The sequence below is a fragment of the Mesocricetus auratus genome, unplaced genomic scaffold (genome assembly GCF_017639785.1).
Source record: "Mesocricetus auratus isolate SY011 unplaced genomic scaffold, BCM_Maur_2.0 Super-Scaffold_100676, whole genome shotgun sequence".
Lineage (NCBI taxonomy): Eukaryota > Metazoa > Chordata > Mammalia > Rodentia > Cricetidae > Mesocricetus > Mesocricetus auratus.
In genome coordinates this window covers 183,866,162-183,881,810 of record NW_024429266.1, presented here as the reverse complement: position 1 = coordinate 183,881,810, position 15,649 = coordinate 183,866,162, and the positions used below count along the sequence as shown (strand labels likewise).

The following is a 15,649-nucleotide window of genomic DNA, read 5'->3' as shown; positions in this document are numbered from 1 at the left end:
TTGCAGGAATTTAAAAAGGTCCTTTAGAATGCATGACCCTGGGGGTCTTCCAACGCAAACTCTTAGGCGCAGCGCCCAGAACGAATCGGAAAGGCGAGGCCTGTACTTAACTCCCGGGTAAAAGTAGCCGGGTCTGGAGGTCTGGAAAGACCCCAAGACGGTGGAAAGGAGGAAGATGAAAGGAAAGGGGGTCTCAGGAACGAGTCCCGGAAGGGCAGGGTGTAGGGAGGGCTCCGCAACGCCGAGAAACCGAAGTCCAAGAACCTGGGCCTGGGGAGGGAACGAGGCATGGGCGGGGCAGGTGGGCCGGGGGCGGGGTCGGCATCCCTCGGCACATGCGCATCGCAGCTGGCCGATCGCCGTAAGGAGTGGCACTTTTTAAAAGTGGAGCCGTAGGCCAGCCCCCAGCTTCAGCGTGTCTCAGTCCGTTGCGTGTCCCTTCTGTCCCAGTCGTGCGCTCCTCTTGTCCCACGCAAGCCCAGCTTACACCATGCCGGTCAAAGGGGGTAGCAAGTGCATCAAATACCTGCTCTTCGGATTTAACTTCATCTTCTGGGTGAGTGAGAGGCGACTGTCGCGCGCTCCTGTCCGAGGCCACCTGTTCTCGAGCTCGGGACGGCGTCCGGAGCCGTGGGTGTCCCGGCGCCCGGGAGCTCGGGGAGCTGGTACTGCGAGCGCCAGGCGGACTCAGAGCGAGAAGAGAAAGGCGCGGCGGCTGCCAGCTGGCCGCTGGACGGGCAGGTGGGCGGGAGAAGCGGGGTCCTGGTGGCCCGGGCTGTGCACTCCGCTCCCGTGCCCCTCTGCAGCCGAGGAGCTGAGATGGGGTCTGTGTCGGCTGTCACCCGGAGCACCCCCGGTTGCCAGAGGGGAAGTGTCAAGGAGGAGCGGAGTACCCCTTTTCGAGTAACTCGAGGCCCTCCCTGGCCCGTGAGGCTCCTGGCGAGCAGGGCAGGGGCTCCCATCTCGGTGGTCCCACGGTGGCAAAGGGGCTCCCACGAGGGGCTCCTGGCACCCTCACTCTGGAGAGGAAGCGGTTTGAGACGGGGGGAGTCCTCTGCACCTGGAGGACGGACTTTCCTTGTTCACAGTCTGAACTCTCGGTCCCCGTGAGAACGCCCATGCTACCTGAAAGACTAGATTGTCTTGATTCTTTTTCAAGAGCGATAACTATCTCGGCTGGAGAGAACTCGGGGAGAGTTAGGGAGAGAAGGGAGGGGAAGGTGCCTATCGGCGCCTCTAGGTGGTATAGGTCCGGTGTTTCTGCATTTCCAGGGTAATGAGGTACTGTGGGCTTGAAGCCTCGCCCTCCTAGAAATAGCCAGGCAGGGCCGCACGAATGGCCGTTCACCTGGGGAAGATGCACAGAAGGGGCGGGGTAGGGGAGGAGGAACTGGCTTACACTCCCTACCTCTCCGCTTTTGGAAGTCTGGGAAAAGCAACAGTGTCCGCTCCCTACAGGACAGAAGCAAGGAAATACAAGGACGACCCTTGTGTCCTACTTCTGAGAGGGCACACCCCCTACACACAAATGGACAGCATTTGATCCCAGGCAGACAGGAAAGGGTTTGGCCAGGCAGCCCCTCAAGAGATGACGGTAGAAACAGGTTATGTGCCACCGCGGACTTTTAACCAAAAAGAAAAAAAAAAAAGTGCACTATTCCCTTAGAGTCGGCTGTCAGGTGCTTACCATCCTCCGGCCAGTGTAAGTTTTAATATTGTCCAGGGCTGCTCGGAATGATCTGCAGCCTACAGACACTACCTTGGGTTTCTAGGAGTCACCACACCCATATTACAAGAGAATGTCAGAGGGGCATTCCCTCCTGGTGTTTCCCCAGCTCTCAGGCTTGGCTGGTTCATCTGCTAGAGCACCACAAAACAGTCTTGACAGACTGCTGGCCCCGCCCAGCCCCGCCCTGTCCTTGGGCTAGTTTTCCTCACCCTACCCTAGCCGCCTCTCTCCCCAACTGTCTGCCTAGATGGGGTGAAAGTTTAGGGCTAGGGGGACACACAGTGTCACAGCATGTCTGCATCCCCCGTCTGCCCCCATGACATCTGCGAGGGACTGAAGGGAGGTGCCGGTGGCCGCCCAATGTCTACTCAGTCGGTTGGTCTGCAATCTGTCTGACTTGTCTCCTGCCTGCCACTCCATTCCTATCCAGAGCTCCCTGCCCAGGTTAGGGAGCTGGTTGACTAATGCCTCATGAGACAGAACAATCGCACTCTGGAAGGACTTGGTTCTAGGGTCGGGAACAACTTGTGGGACAACTGTAGATGTCAGCTCTCCTGTTCACATTGGGGAAACAAGAGTGCCAGGGGCAGTGACTTACCCAAGACTGCAAGCTGAGCTACTACTATATCCCCTGTGCCCCTCATTTTCCTCCTTTCCTCTTCTACTCTTACCATTTGGGGGTAAGTTCGTTATTGTCCTACCCTGGGGTCCCATAGGGACAAAGCCCCGTCCCGTTACAGTCTCCGTGTAAAGTATTTTACAGCCTGCAAAGGCCTCCCCTAACCCCATGTTGTAGCCCAAGAAGGAAGCATTATCCCCATTTTACCTATTGATGACCGGAAATCCGGTCCATGAAAGGTCAAGTGGCATACCCAGGGTCAAGTGACAGGACATTATCAAGTAAGGTACCCAACTGGGTTTGGCTATTGGGTGGGAGTAGAAGAAGGATGAAATGAAACTCCTCAAAATATCATTTATGACAGGCTGTGATCTCAGGGGACTGCTAGGATTATTATGATGTCACCACTTTGCTCTCTTGAGACCAGTGATTTATGAACTTGACATTTGGAACCTGATACGGGCTTTGAAGAGCAGTGGCCACCTTTGTGTGCAGAAGATCCTAAAGGGATGGGTGGCAGGAATCAAGGAGAAGCAACCTTAGCTGCAGTGGGACAGTGGAGGAGAGGGAGGACCAGAAGAGGGAACACTGCCTCTCTCCAGGCCCGAGTGTGTCCCCTGCGGGTTGCTCCATGACAGCTGAGTCTTCCCAGCCTGCCCTCCTCATGTCAGGCGTCTCATACCCACAACCACGCCAGCAATCAGTCTGTTTTTCCAACATCTTCAGGGCCAAACCTCCCCAACCTGTTTTGGTTGTTCCCGAATTTCCCTCAGACCTCATGTCTATCCCTTCACTCCCTCCAAAAAGAAGAAGGAAAAGAAAAGAAAAATAAAAAATAAGAAGGGAGGAGGAAAAGTCTTTCTCATGAGATGTGGTGGCCAGCCTTGGGCCAGGCCAGTAATGTGCCTTTTTCCATTAGTTTTTGTTTGGGGTCTTGCTGTGCGACCCCCCTTGATCCTCTTGTCCTGGCCAGCTCTTTCCCATCCTCCCGGATCCTGAGCCTGCTTAGTGAGAACTTTCTGTACTCCTTGGCCTAGGCTAGGAAGGGACAGATGGGCTCTACTGAGTCAGATCCTGCTTCTGCTCCCCCTGCCCCCCCCAGACACTATGTCTGCCCCTTCCCCATCCTAAAGGATGGAAATAGCAGAGGGGCTGTTCTCTTCCTCCAGAGACAGCCTTACCTTCTTTGCAGTTGCTTAGAAACATAGGCAGAGCCTGGCTGAGTGCAGCTTTGTCCCCTGATTACTTTGAAGCCGCAGGCAGCTCACTCTTCTGATCCACACCGAAGTTTCCTCATCACAAATCCATGAGTTGCTGAAATAAATGACCTCTAAGGTCCACTCAAGTTCAGTCTGTAGAACAACCCCCCTGCCACTGCGAGCACGATCCCCCTACCTCACCTGTGGCTGGGCTGCAGGAAGTGGATACTGAGGTTTGTTCCCTTGACCTTGACCTGTGAGTACAAACCTGTTTTCTTGGATTTTTCCTGCTCCTTTCATTTTCCCTCACTCTAGGGAGTGGTCTCCTTATCGCCTGGTTCTGTTGGGTATGCTCCATTGCCTCGACCTTTCCTGGTCACAGACAGTAATGGTCGAAGCATGGCCCTGGATTCAGCATCTCCATCCTGGGTGATGCTGTGTGTTCGGCAGAAACCCTGAGCTTCGATGGTAGACCCTTGGTCAAGTGTGACCCACACTCCCACGTGGCGTGTCCAGCCATCTCTACCACGACTCCCTGCTAACCGAGTCAGCCCCGTTCTCCCAGGCCGAACAGTGACTCCATTTGTGTTGCCACATAGCTGACTCAGGGAGGAAGGGACACCCCACTCCCAAAAGTAAAGGCGCGGGGCCTCTAGGGGGTTCTATGGCATCTGAGTTTGAGTCTGGGCAGGCAATGGAGGGGTGGGTGGCTGTGATGAGAGCCCCTCCCCACCCAGCTTGCTGCTTCCCAGAAGTTGTTTGACTTGGATGCTGGGCTGAACTGTTGCATAAAATGGCTCCCCACAGAGCGCCCGGGCTGCAGTGACACTGCCCCGCTTGTGCTGGAGCTGGCAGGTGGGGGAGAGGGTGAGCTGAGGCCAAGCGTCTGCCCAGCGGTGGAAACTAGGACCCGGCCCTGCCTGCCTCTTGGGTTCCTCCCCTACCCCAGCCATAGTTACCGCCAACCAAGATCAGGAATCTGGACTCTAGGTGGTGGTGAGAACCGAGTTCGTGTGCATACACTCACACACACCCACACTTCTCTCTCACAGACTCTGCCCCTGTTTTTAAAGTGCCGGTGGCAACATTCCAGAGCTTGCTATGGATCCAGAGAAGCCTCGGCTGCTGGCTGCCAGTTACTGGTTACTTCCCAAATTTGGACAGGCTTTGATAGGAGTGGAACGGGGTGGCCAGTGCTTACTCCCCTAAATGAGCCTTCCCTGGTTTCTGTATTCACAAATTGCTATTCTCAGTCCTCCCTTTGGGAAGTGTGTAGGACATGAACCTTTTATCTTACACACAGGCCTGTGTGTACTGGGGTGGCTCTGTCTGGTTTTTTGAAGGTTCAATTCATTTTTTATAAGGAGATGTAGACTCAGATTGGTCACCACACAGTTTGGGGCCTAAAAATACCTTGGATTAAAAAAGAAAAAAAAGCAAAACAAAACAAAAAATCCACCTTTTCTTTGGTAGCACACAGAGGTAGATAGATGACTTTTGCCTGGGTATTTCTGGCTTGGTGGGGTCGGGGCAGGGGGCTCAGATCTCAGGGTTCTGGTGGCTTGTGCATCACTGTTGCTGCCTTATGTGTTCTGGATAAATCCGTGAAGAGAAGTGACATTGTGACTTCTGAGCTTCTCGATAGGATCTGTCATACCTGGGAGGCAAGCATTCTGTCTGCCCTTGAGCTGCAACCCCCGAGCCCTCAAAGTCTGGGTTTTGTTTTTGCTTTCCAGCCAAAGCCTTGCAGAAATGCGTTTTACTTATTACACACAGAAGAGCAACAGCCTCTCCTTTGCAAAGGTTGAAAAACCTCTCTGATGCCAGGCAGTGGTGGCGCCCGCCTTTAATCCCAGCACTTGAGAGGCAGAGACAGGCAGATCTCTGTGAGTTTGAGGCCGGGCTGATCTACGGAGTGAATTCCAAAAGACAGGCTTCAAAGCAACAGAGAAACCCTATCTTGAAAAACAGAGAGAGAGAGACAGACAGAGAGACAGACAGACAGACAGACAGACAGACAGACAGACAGAAAGATCTCCCGGATCCTGATCTACCACCAGAAAACAATGTATTTCAACTAAAAAAAAAAGCAGTCTTAGTATCTTTTGTGTGTTTTCCTGCTTTGGAGGTCTGACTGCAGGTCATCTGGCTTCTCCAATCTGTGGAAAAAGTCAGGCTGGTCCAGGGACATTTTCATTTTCCGTCAAGTGGTGGCATGCAGCTGTGAAAAGCAACATCCTGTCCCCAGATGAGACAATTTTATAAAAATTATATTCATCCTGGTAACTTCCTACCCTATCCACCCAAGAAAACACTTAGTCATGAATTAATGGGGGGCATTTGCTTGGGAGTTTGTTGTTTGGTTTTTGTGGGGTGTTTTGTTTTGTGCGAGGGTCTGGACTTGAACTCTGGTAGATCCTCCATCCTCTACCTTGAAAGTGCTGGGATTAAAGACATGGGCCAACACCACTCCAGCTAAGTTTTTATAGGTATCAGGTATATGTTGCTGTAGGCTTCGAGATCATAGCCTTTTCAGGGAATCCCATGAAATTAGTGGGAATTTCTTCCATGGGGAAAAACGTTATGCATGGTTGGTTTATTTGTTTTCATTTTGGGTTGTTTTTTGTTTTGTTTTGCTTCTTTTTTTTTTGTCTTTTTTTGTTTTTGTTCCTTTTGTTTTTGTCCTAGATGCCCATGAACCTCAGATCATGGATGGCCCAGTTTGATTTGTTTCCCTTGGTTTCCAGGTAACCTCCTGAATCACATGTTTTTGACACAAGTGACTTCCTGGAATGGGATGGGGGAATAATAGAGGGTATTTAATAATGCTATTAGAAACCCTAAATTTAGCTGAGTGTGGCAGCGCATCCCAACACTCAGGAGGCAGGTGAATCTCTTGAGTTCAAGGCCTGCCTGGTCTACGTAGGATAGCCAGAACTACTTAGTGAAACCCCACCTCAAAAGTAAATAAATAGGAAGAAAAAAACTGAAATGGCTAAGTTAATGCCATCCTTCTGACTCCATGTACTTGGTTAGACAGTTCTCAACCCTCCCCTCCCCATAACAGTCACATCTGCCTTGGCAACACATTTGAGTTTTCCATGACTTTGATGATGGTCCAATTGTATTAACCAAAACAACAGGCAGGTCATGTCTAAAATACCTATTGTGCTCTGCCATAAATGAACATTGCAAGATTACTCTGGTCATCATATGACTTGGATGTATCTTTGTGGGTTTTACCTTTTAAAGCACTGTGTCCCTGAATTTAGGCACCAAGAGACGTTCCAGGGGCTCAAGCCTGCTCTTGGTCTGGCTTGAACCTCTGGAACATAAGTTCAAGACTGGTGCGCTGGGGGCTGGAGAGATGGCTCGGTGTTTAAGAGCACCTGCTGCCCTTGCAGGGGCCTGAAGTTTGGTTCCCAGCCCCTGAATGGCGTCTCACAAGCATCCATACCTCCAGTTCCTAGGGACCCTGCACCTCCTTCTGATCTCCGAGCGCACCAGCTGGAACGTGCTGCACATACATACAGGCAGGCAAGAGAGTCCTACACACAAAATAAAATCATGAGTCCCCAGTATCAAAAAGAAGGAAGGAGTGGAGCCCTGAACTCCAGAGATAAACCAGGGCGGTCTGATCTGTAGCACCACCTCCCCACGCAGTCCTCACTGACCCCATGCCTCATCGTTGCTGAGTGATTGGACACTGACTTGATTCATTTAGTGCACACAAGGGATCCAGCTTCATAAGCTTCCAGGCACTTTTGCTCAGAGAATCCCTCTTCCCACCACACGGAGCTTGGGGGGCCCAGCCCGTCTGATCTCTCCTCTGCAGACTTAGAGAAAGGCAGAATGTCTTGGGGACAGGGGTAGGGATTGGGTCTCCAGAGTTAGGTGGCAGGAATGACAAAACAGTCTAGCTTGGAAGCTGCCTGTGTTAATTGGATTCTAAGGAAGGCTCTGTGGTTTGGAGACTGACGACTTGGAGAGCTATCAACAGCCTGGGTGCTTGCTGAGTGTGTACAATGGGCACTGTGCAGAGGGACAGAGTGGCCTTCACAGCAGACCCGATGCCCATCAGGGGTCCAGTGGACACTGCTCACTCTGCCCAGGGAGGGCCAGTGGCTGGCTCCCCACCTCCAGACAGCTTCTGGGCGTCAGAAGGCAGCGCTGTTCACTCACTCATGCCCCAGTTTGAACTGTCAGTGTGTCCAGGAGCAGAAACAGCACAGCCCTGTGTGGTTCACTGGAGCTGTCCTAGACTTGGGCTAAAAATACCAGAAAGTAAATGGAACCATTTTATTAAAGTCAAACAGATTCTGCGGTATTCTAATTTTCATTTCTTTCCCACCTCCAGTGAGTCTATAGTATGATGAGTGGCGCGATGGATTTATTAAGGCCGAATGAAAAGATCAGCAAAGCCATGAATAGTTGGAAGCTCACCAGTGGGTAGAGGTTTAGGTACTGGAGTGCGTGCCTCTTTTAAGTAAGGGGCCAGTTTGCACAAGTTCACGCATACACCAAGTGGTCACACCCCAGCCCTGATAGGTGTGTTCAATCTGGGGACCCTCCACTACCTAGTCCTAGAGAGGAATGTGCACCCCAGAAATGGACCCTCCCCACTAAGGTGTCTTTGCAGTTTGAGTACCACCACTTTTATGATGCCCCCAGTGACAGTCTCAAACATGTGGTGGTGTATTGTGTTTGAGACTGACTTTGTAGCCCAGGCTGACCCAGAATGCTCTATATGGACAATATACTGGCCTCAAAGTCTTCTGCCTCCCAAAAGCTAGAATTATAGATGCCTCCACACCGGGCAATGCTCAAATGTTAAAGACCTTCTTTACCAGCCTGGGACAGTCTTGTATACTCTGCTTTCTGCTAATTGAATTGTGACCCTGCGTCTAAGGCACATAACCTTTAGGTGACCCAGAAAACTTGTTGCAAGCAGAAATAAATTATTTTCCAGTGCTGGGATCGGGGAGCCCTTAGTTTAGTCCCTTGCAGTGGGAAGCTGACATCATCCCCACACCACAGTTACCTCTGGGACTCCATGATGTGTCTTAGGGGCTGGTGTCATTTCGTTGCTGCAGGGGGTGTGGGGTGCAGGCAGAGGCCCCAGGTTGGATCTCAGAAGCCGGTTTTCCAAGAGATAAGGACACTGACCCGTGGAGGCAGTGGGCATCTGCAGCAGTAGATGAGAAGAAGCGGCACCAGGTCACTCCGTGGAGCAAGGATGTGGCTGAAGGTCGGAGGCCAGCAGCCAGGGGAAGGAAGCCCAGACCCTGCTTAGGCTGTCCCTTGGCAGCTCACTGGGGAAGAGGCTCAGGAGCACCTGAAGCCACATACAACAGTTCTAGGACTGGGATTGGAACGTCAGAGTCCCTGAATTCAGTTTCCACTAGGGGGGCGGAAGAGACACAGCTTGACAAAATGATTTTGAATACGCACTTTGCAATCAGAGTCAAGTTCAATACTTTCTTTGTGGTATTATCTCAGAGAAGCTACTGTATGCCCCAGCTTTTTTCGTATCAAAAGAAGGGAGATGGCATCTAGAGATGTAGCTCATTTGATAAAAATGCTCGCCTAGCATGTATGAAACCCTGGTTTCACTCCCCTACCCCACATAAAAATGGATCATGGACCCCAGCCTGATATCTCAGCATTTAGGAGGCGGAGGCAGGAGGATCAATAGATAAGATCTTCCTCAGGTGCTTGGGGAGGCTAGCCTGGGCTGTATGAGACCCTGCTTCACACACACACAAAGAGGAGGTCAACCAGAAGGCCCATTGTGAAAACAGTTCAAGTGAATTGATCCCTTGTGGGGTGGGGTGTAGGTGTGAAAGCTGATATGTGAACATTTGTCATCGAAAATTAAGAGACATGTGATAGGTAAGACACAGAAATCTGGAAAACCTGCCTGCCTTAGCAGTCAAAATATGTCATGATGGGAGAGGAGATTGGGCAGTAAGTACTATAAGTGCCGTTGGCCAACACTGCCAGTGCCCATGCTACATGGCGCTGTTCGAAACCTGTAAAAGAAGGGTCACATCCCCCCTCGGGCCATCCGTGTGAGCCCATCTTCACTTCTTCCACAGACGGGACGAGAGCTGCTGCTCCACACAGTAAAATGTGGGGAAGCGGGAGTGGGTGTGTGCATCCAATCGATAGGCACCGTAGTGAGACGTTCACGGGGGCGGGACACACACACACACACACACACACACACACACACACACACACACACACACACGTGTGTGCTGTTCCGGAATCTAAAGCAAAACACCCCCAACCCCATGTCACATGATTTTGGTTAAGATCAAAATGCCTGCCTTCAGCGGAAAGGGTATTATTTTTGAGCTGGCCGGGGATGCTGTGCGCCTAGCAAGCAGGCAGTGGAAACTTGAACCAAGATGTGACCTTTTGAAAGAGGTTAGCCTGGGCCTCCAGCATGCAAGGCCTGACTCTGCTGCTGAGAGACACCCCAGCCCAAGGGTTCTGGGGTTTGGGGCTTTTAGAGACACCCCCAGCCCAAGGGCTCCAGGGTTTGGGGCTTTTAGAGACACCCCCAGCCCAAGGGCTCCAGGGTTTGGGGCTTTTAGAGACAACCCCAGCCCAAGGATTCTGGGGTTTGGGGTTTTTTGTTTGTTTGGGGGTTTTGTTTGTTTATGTTCTTTTAAGGTTTTCCAGATGGGGGGCCGGGGGGGGGGGTCTCTGCATAGCTTTGGAGCCTGTCCTGGAACTCGCTCTGTAGACCAAGGCTGGCCTCAAACTCATGAAGATTCGCCTGTCTTTGCCTCCCAAGTGCTGGGTTTAAAGGTGTGCACCACCACCGCTCTGGACTCTGGCTTTTAAATGATGCTGACTCTTGTCTATAGAGGAGGGATTTCTTAATTCCTGAACTTGTCCAGACCAAGCTGCTGCCTCATTATTAGGACAATACCCTGAGAAAATGTTGATGTGGTCCTAGATTCTCTTCCACACCCTGGAGAAGTAAATCCACACATATACACCCTTTCTACCAAGAAGGAGACTTCTCTCTCATGGCCTGTGTCATGCAGATGACAAAGAGAGCCCATAGCTGAGTCACCCTGAACGTGCTGTGACAGGCTGTGATGTGTGTGGACAAGTTGCTTTAAGTCTGGTTCCTCATCTCTGACTGATTAACTGAGCCTGGCTATGGACGCCACTGCAGAGTGCTGGATCCCTAAACTAGAGCTCTGGTCAGGTCAGTGTGCAGGCCAACCGTGTTCTCAGGCTGCCAGCCACACAGAAAAGCCTTCGGAACGAGGAGACAGGTGTTTAATTATTAGAAGTTGCCTTCCTAAGGGCTTGGCTTCTTATGGGGAGGCTGGGATTTGGGGAGGTGGGGGTACTACACACACTGCTCGTGATACTGCAGTAGTCACAGGGACCTGGGCCAGGTGCTGCATGCCTGCAGTAGGATCAAAAGTTCAAGGTTCACCAGGTGGTGGTGGTGAAAGCCTTTATTTAATCCCAGCACTCATGGAGGCAGAGACAGGCAGATCTCTCTGAGTTTAAAACCAGCCTGGTCTACAAAGCACATTCCAGAACAGTCAGAGCTGTTCCACAGAAAAACCCTGTCTCGAAAAACAAACAAACAAAACAAAACCCCAAAACAGTTCAGAGTTCTTGTCAATCACAAAGTGAGTTTAAGGCCATCAACTGCAAAAAAAAAAGCAAAAGTTAACAGCAAAGGTCATTTATGAACCAGAGTAATTATTGAGGGAGGTGGCTTGTTAAAAACGCAGGCTTTTGTGAGGAGATGACAAATTAGTGGCTTAGCCTATTTTCACTGTCTGCATAATAGAGGCGGTAATGCAGCCTTAATGCAAAGCTTGTTGGTTGTCCCTTCCTGGCTCACAAGAAGAGCCCAGTGCTCAGGTTAGTGAGCCTTAATGTCAACAGTTATATGAGGCTGGAGTCGCCCATGGTCAGGTTAGCAAGCCTTAATGCCAGCAGCCACTGCTGGAATCACAGCACCGCTTAGCTTTCTGTAAATGTTCTGTGGCACAGAGCTGGTCCCGAACATTTCCGTTCACTCAGGTCTCCTTTTCCCGCTGAGGAATCACAGCACAGGTAGCTCAGAACCGAGCCTGGCCTCCAGCCCTGCTTCCAGGACTGTGTCACAGAGCTTATCTCTCCATCTGCAGAACGCTTGGCTGTCTCCCTAGTTGGGGAAGGGTGGTGAAGTTAACCCCATAGTCAAGGCTCACCTCATGAAGCCTAACTTGGATTTTAATTCCCCATAGTTCACCACCTCAGCATGGGGGCCCACACTTATAATCCCAGCATTTAAGATTTACAGGCAGGGTTCCAGGTAACCCTCAGATACATAGCAAGTTAGACCAGCCTGGGCTACATGAAACTCTGCCTCAAAACAACAAGAATGAAACAGGGTGTGTGTGTGTGTGTGTGTGTGTGTGTGTAAGAAGCAAACTTTACCCCAAACCAAGTCTTTAAGACCTTAGCCCCTCCCCCTCTGGGTCTTCCCATGTACTTCCCCAAAGAGAGGATTGAATACTCTCATCTAGGACAATGAGGACCACCGCACTCACCCCCCCAAAGCCAGATCCTAGAGCAGTGGTTCCTAACGCTTCGACCCTTCAATGAAGTTCCTCATGTCATGGCAACCACCAACCCTGAATTTATTTTTGTTGCTACTTCATAACTGTAGTTTTGCTACTGTTTGTTTGTTTTGGGTTTTCTAGGCTGGGAAACTCCCTTTATAGACTAGACTGGAACTCATAGAGATCCGCCTGCCTCTGCCTCCCCAAATGCTGGGATTAAAGGCATGGGCCACCCCCGCTAGGCTAATTTTGCTACCTTTATCCCGATGTAAATATCTGTTTTCCAATGGTCTTTAGTCGATCCCTGTGAAAGGGTCCTTCGACACCTCCAGGGGTCTCAACCCACAGGTTGAGAACCATTGTCCTGGAGGGTGTCATGTCACAGTCACCACTGCTTCTGAGCAGGCATCAGGGACAGATAACAAGGGGCACCTGGCTGGGGCTCCCTAAACACATTTTCCAAGGATCCCCTGCAGCCTCAGCAGAGAAAATGAACAGTGAACCCCAGGGAAGAGCTGGCCTGCCCTCCCTTGCCAGGCAGCTAACACTTCATCCTCAAGCCTGGACAAGTAGAAAAATACTTGTCACTAAGGTTTAAGCTAGAGTATTTTTCCCAGTCAAACCTGTCCGGGCCACCAATTCCTGACTTGGGGATTCCCAGTCCCACCTGGACAGTTCTCAGAAGTACAGTTTTTAATCCCAGTGACCTTGGTTCCGTTTGAGCCAAAGGTTCTGACTGTGGTTCTGAGTTGTTTAACATCTCTGAGAATCCCTAATCATGTGTCAAAGAGGGATGCTAGCAGAATAAATCACATCCCAGCATGCCTGGCATTCGAGGATCCTCACAGATAGTGACTGCTGCTGTTGCTGTCAGCTTCTATTGTGGACATTGTTTATTTCCCCATCACCTGCCTCTGGTGGGAAAATCTGCCAGAGACTGGGTCAGTGCTGAAGGTAGAGAACCTGCAACCTGACCACAGTGTCTGTGTGTTTTCTTGTTTAAACATAAAAAGGGAGATCTCTTACAGAGTTTGGGGTAGAGTGCAGCCGAGTCTGCTCTCATGCGTAATAGCAGCTTGGCCCAGGAAAATCCGGGAGTGGTTTTCACCAAACTGCAGCTCTGACTGGGAGCCTCTTAAACGCCCCCTGAGTCATTGGAGCCCAGCTAGGTAAAGAGGTAAGCGCACATCCGTTTGCACCTTTGTGAGCCAAATGCAGGTTGCAACTTGAGCCTTTTGCCTCAGCTTCCTGGCCTTGATCATTCTGCGTGGAGCTAGCTGCCCAGCCAGTGAGTCCGCCCCTCAGGCTTCCCGCTCCTACCCCGCCTTCCCTGGCACCATCGAGCCGTCCAGGTGGACTTCCTGTGGCTTTGGGGTCCGGTTGGCTAGGGTGCAGGAGCCCCACTCTCCCTAACTGTCCTGTGGGGAAACAGCCTTGCTCCTTCCAGCTGAGGCTTATAGTTCCCCTCCTGCAGTCACAGAACCTGGGCCCAGGAAATCTCACCTCTCCTTCTCTTGGTGTTTTCAGCAAGGGTGTGAGGAACACTCTTCCTCTAGGAGAGAAAGTCGTTTCCTGTCCATCCTTCAAGTGCAGTATCCAAACAAAAAAGTCCAGGGCAGTGACTATGAACGTGAAAGTGTCAGAATGCCCTAGGGCATGTGCTGAACCGCAGGCTCCCGGGGAGCCCTCTCCCCTGGCTAGCGAGGGGTCCCCGTGGGTTTGCTTCAGATGTAAATGCTGCTCACTTGGTAGAACAGAGAGAAGTCTGAGACCTGGCCTGGGTCTGCTGGTTCCTCCATGCTCTGTAAACATTACCACGTGCTAATAGTTCATGATCCTCTAAGAAAGGTGGCCATGGAGTCTCATCTGTTGGAGTGGACCTGGCTTGTTCATAACTGGGGAGAGGGGCCCTCTGTGGGAGGACGAGGCCCACCTCCAGCACTGCCTACACCCCTGCCCTTCCACAGCCAAAAGTTCCAGTGGGGGAGGAGACCAGCGAGAGAATTAGAGAAGGCTGCAACTCGGGATCCTGTGTGTTCTTGCTGGCATTGCCTGGCCCAGCCTCCTAACTGGTGACTCGGCCCTCTCATGCTTGGCATTTGCTGGGGAGAGGAGGTTGCCATGGGGATGGCTGAGGCTGGGAGCCCACAGGTCCGGGTGGCCTGGCTCGCCTGTGGACACAGAGGGCCTTATCTCTGCCTCAATGGCTTTCTTCAGGCTTGACTGGTATTTAAGGCCTGGAAACAGAGCTGATGGCGATAACTACATCCTAGTAATTTGGTCTGTTACTGACTTCTGTGGCAGTGCAAGCAACTGTGCCTATAGGTGCCCACGTCTCTGTGTTCAAAACAAAAACATAAAGCAGGGCAATGGGCATCTGCTGTAAGGGAGAATTAAGAACTGGTGTCATTTCCTCCGCAAGCCAGGAAGAGCCCTTCCCTCCCTCCCTCCCTCCCTGCCATTCTGGACCCCAGGAGAGGTCTGAGCATGCCTCTTCTTCCCCTACCACCTCATGTCTGCCATTCCATCCAATCCCAGGCTCTGGCAAGCATCTTGTGGGTGTGGAGGTCAGTTTACCCATCTTCCTCTCCCACCCAAGACACACAGTCCCAGAAAACAGAACCCAATGCCCCAAATTAACCTGCTTCTGCCATCCACCTTCTCGGATTACCGGAGGGCACCTAACAACACAGAGTGAGTGCTTGCGATCTCTGTGCTAGAGGCTTGTTACTGTTGTCATTAGCGTTTTCCCCTACAGAGGGTCTGGGTGGCTATAGCACGCTACAGAGAGTTGTATGTAGTTCTTTGACCTTAATCTTCAACCTAAGCTGAAAGTGAAACAATAAGGGTGTGTGTGTGTGTGTGTGTGTGTGTGTGTGTGTGTGTGTGTGTGTGTGTGTGTGTGTGGTGTCTGTAACCCTAGCAGCATTCAGGAGGCTGAGGCAGGAAGATCACAAGTCTGAGGCCAGCCTAGACGAGTATCACTGAGCTACGGTAAGGTGAGGGGAAGTGAGACTCTCAAAGGCGGAGGAAAAGTGCTTTGTGTCAGAGCTCCTGGTGGCGGTGCCAGAATTATACAAAGTCCTTCTCCGCAGAGATGTGCGGTCCCATCACCTGGCATCCATGTAGAACCAGGGCCAACACATGTTTAGAATTCCCCAGGTGATTCCGGCATCCACCCCACGTACAGCCAGGAACTGGTGGCGTAGCTGTGCAGGTGACAGGTGGCAGCTACAGGGCTTCTTGCTTGCTACATTTCTATTATGCCACCGTCCTTTCCTAAAGTAGCCATTGTTTTTCTAAAGGAATGACAAGGAAGTAGGAAGGAAACCCTCCCCGTCTCCCAGACCTCCTCCACTCACTCCCCCGGCCCACCTCCATCGTCCCTCCCAACAAGGCAGATGAGGCTGCCTCAAGTCCATACACAGTGGGCTGGAAGTGTAGCTGAGTTAGTTGGTAGAATGCTTTCCTAACATGCACAAAGTCACGAGTTCAATCCCCGGTACCACAT

General features: G+C 51.5%; 1 protein-coding gene across 1 annotated transcript in view; it reads left to right on the top strand.

Moving 5' to 3' along the window:
- The first annotated feature begins 374 nt into the window (after positions 1-374).
- Positions 375-15,649, top strand: part of Cd9 (CD9 molecule) — a 32,594-nt gene continuing 17,319 nt past the window's right edge. Inside the window, exon 1 of the mRNA XM_040738147.1 lies at positions 375-556. Within this exon, the coding sequence (XP_040594081.1) occupies positions 491-556 (66 nt within the window). The 5' untranslated portion in view covers positions 375-490. The remainder of the gene's footprint in view (positions 557-15,649) is intronic.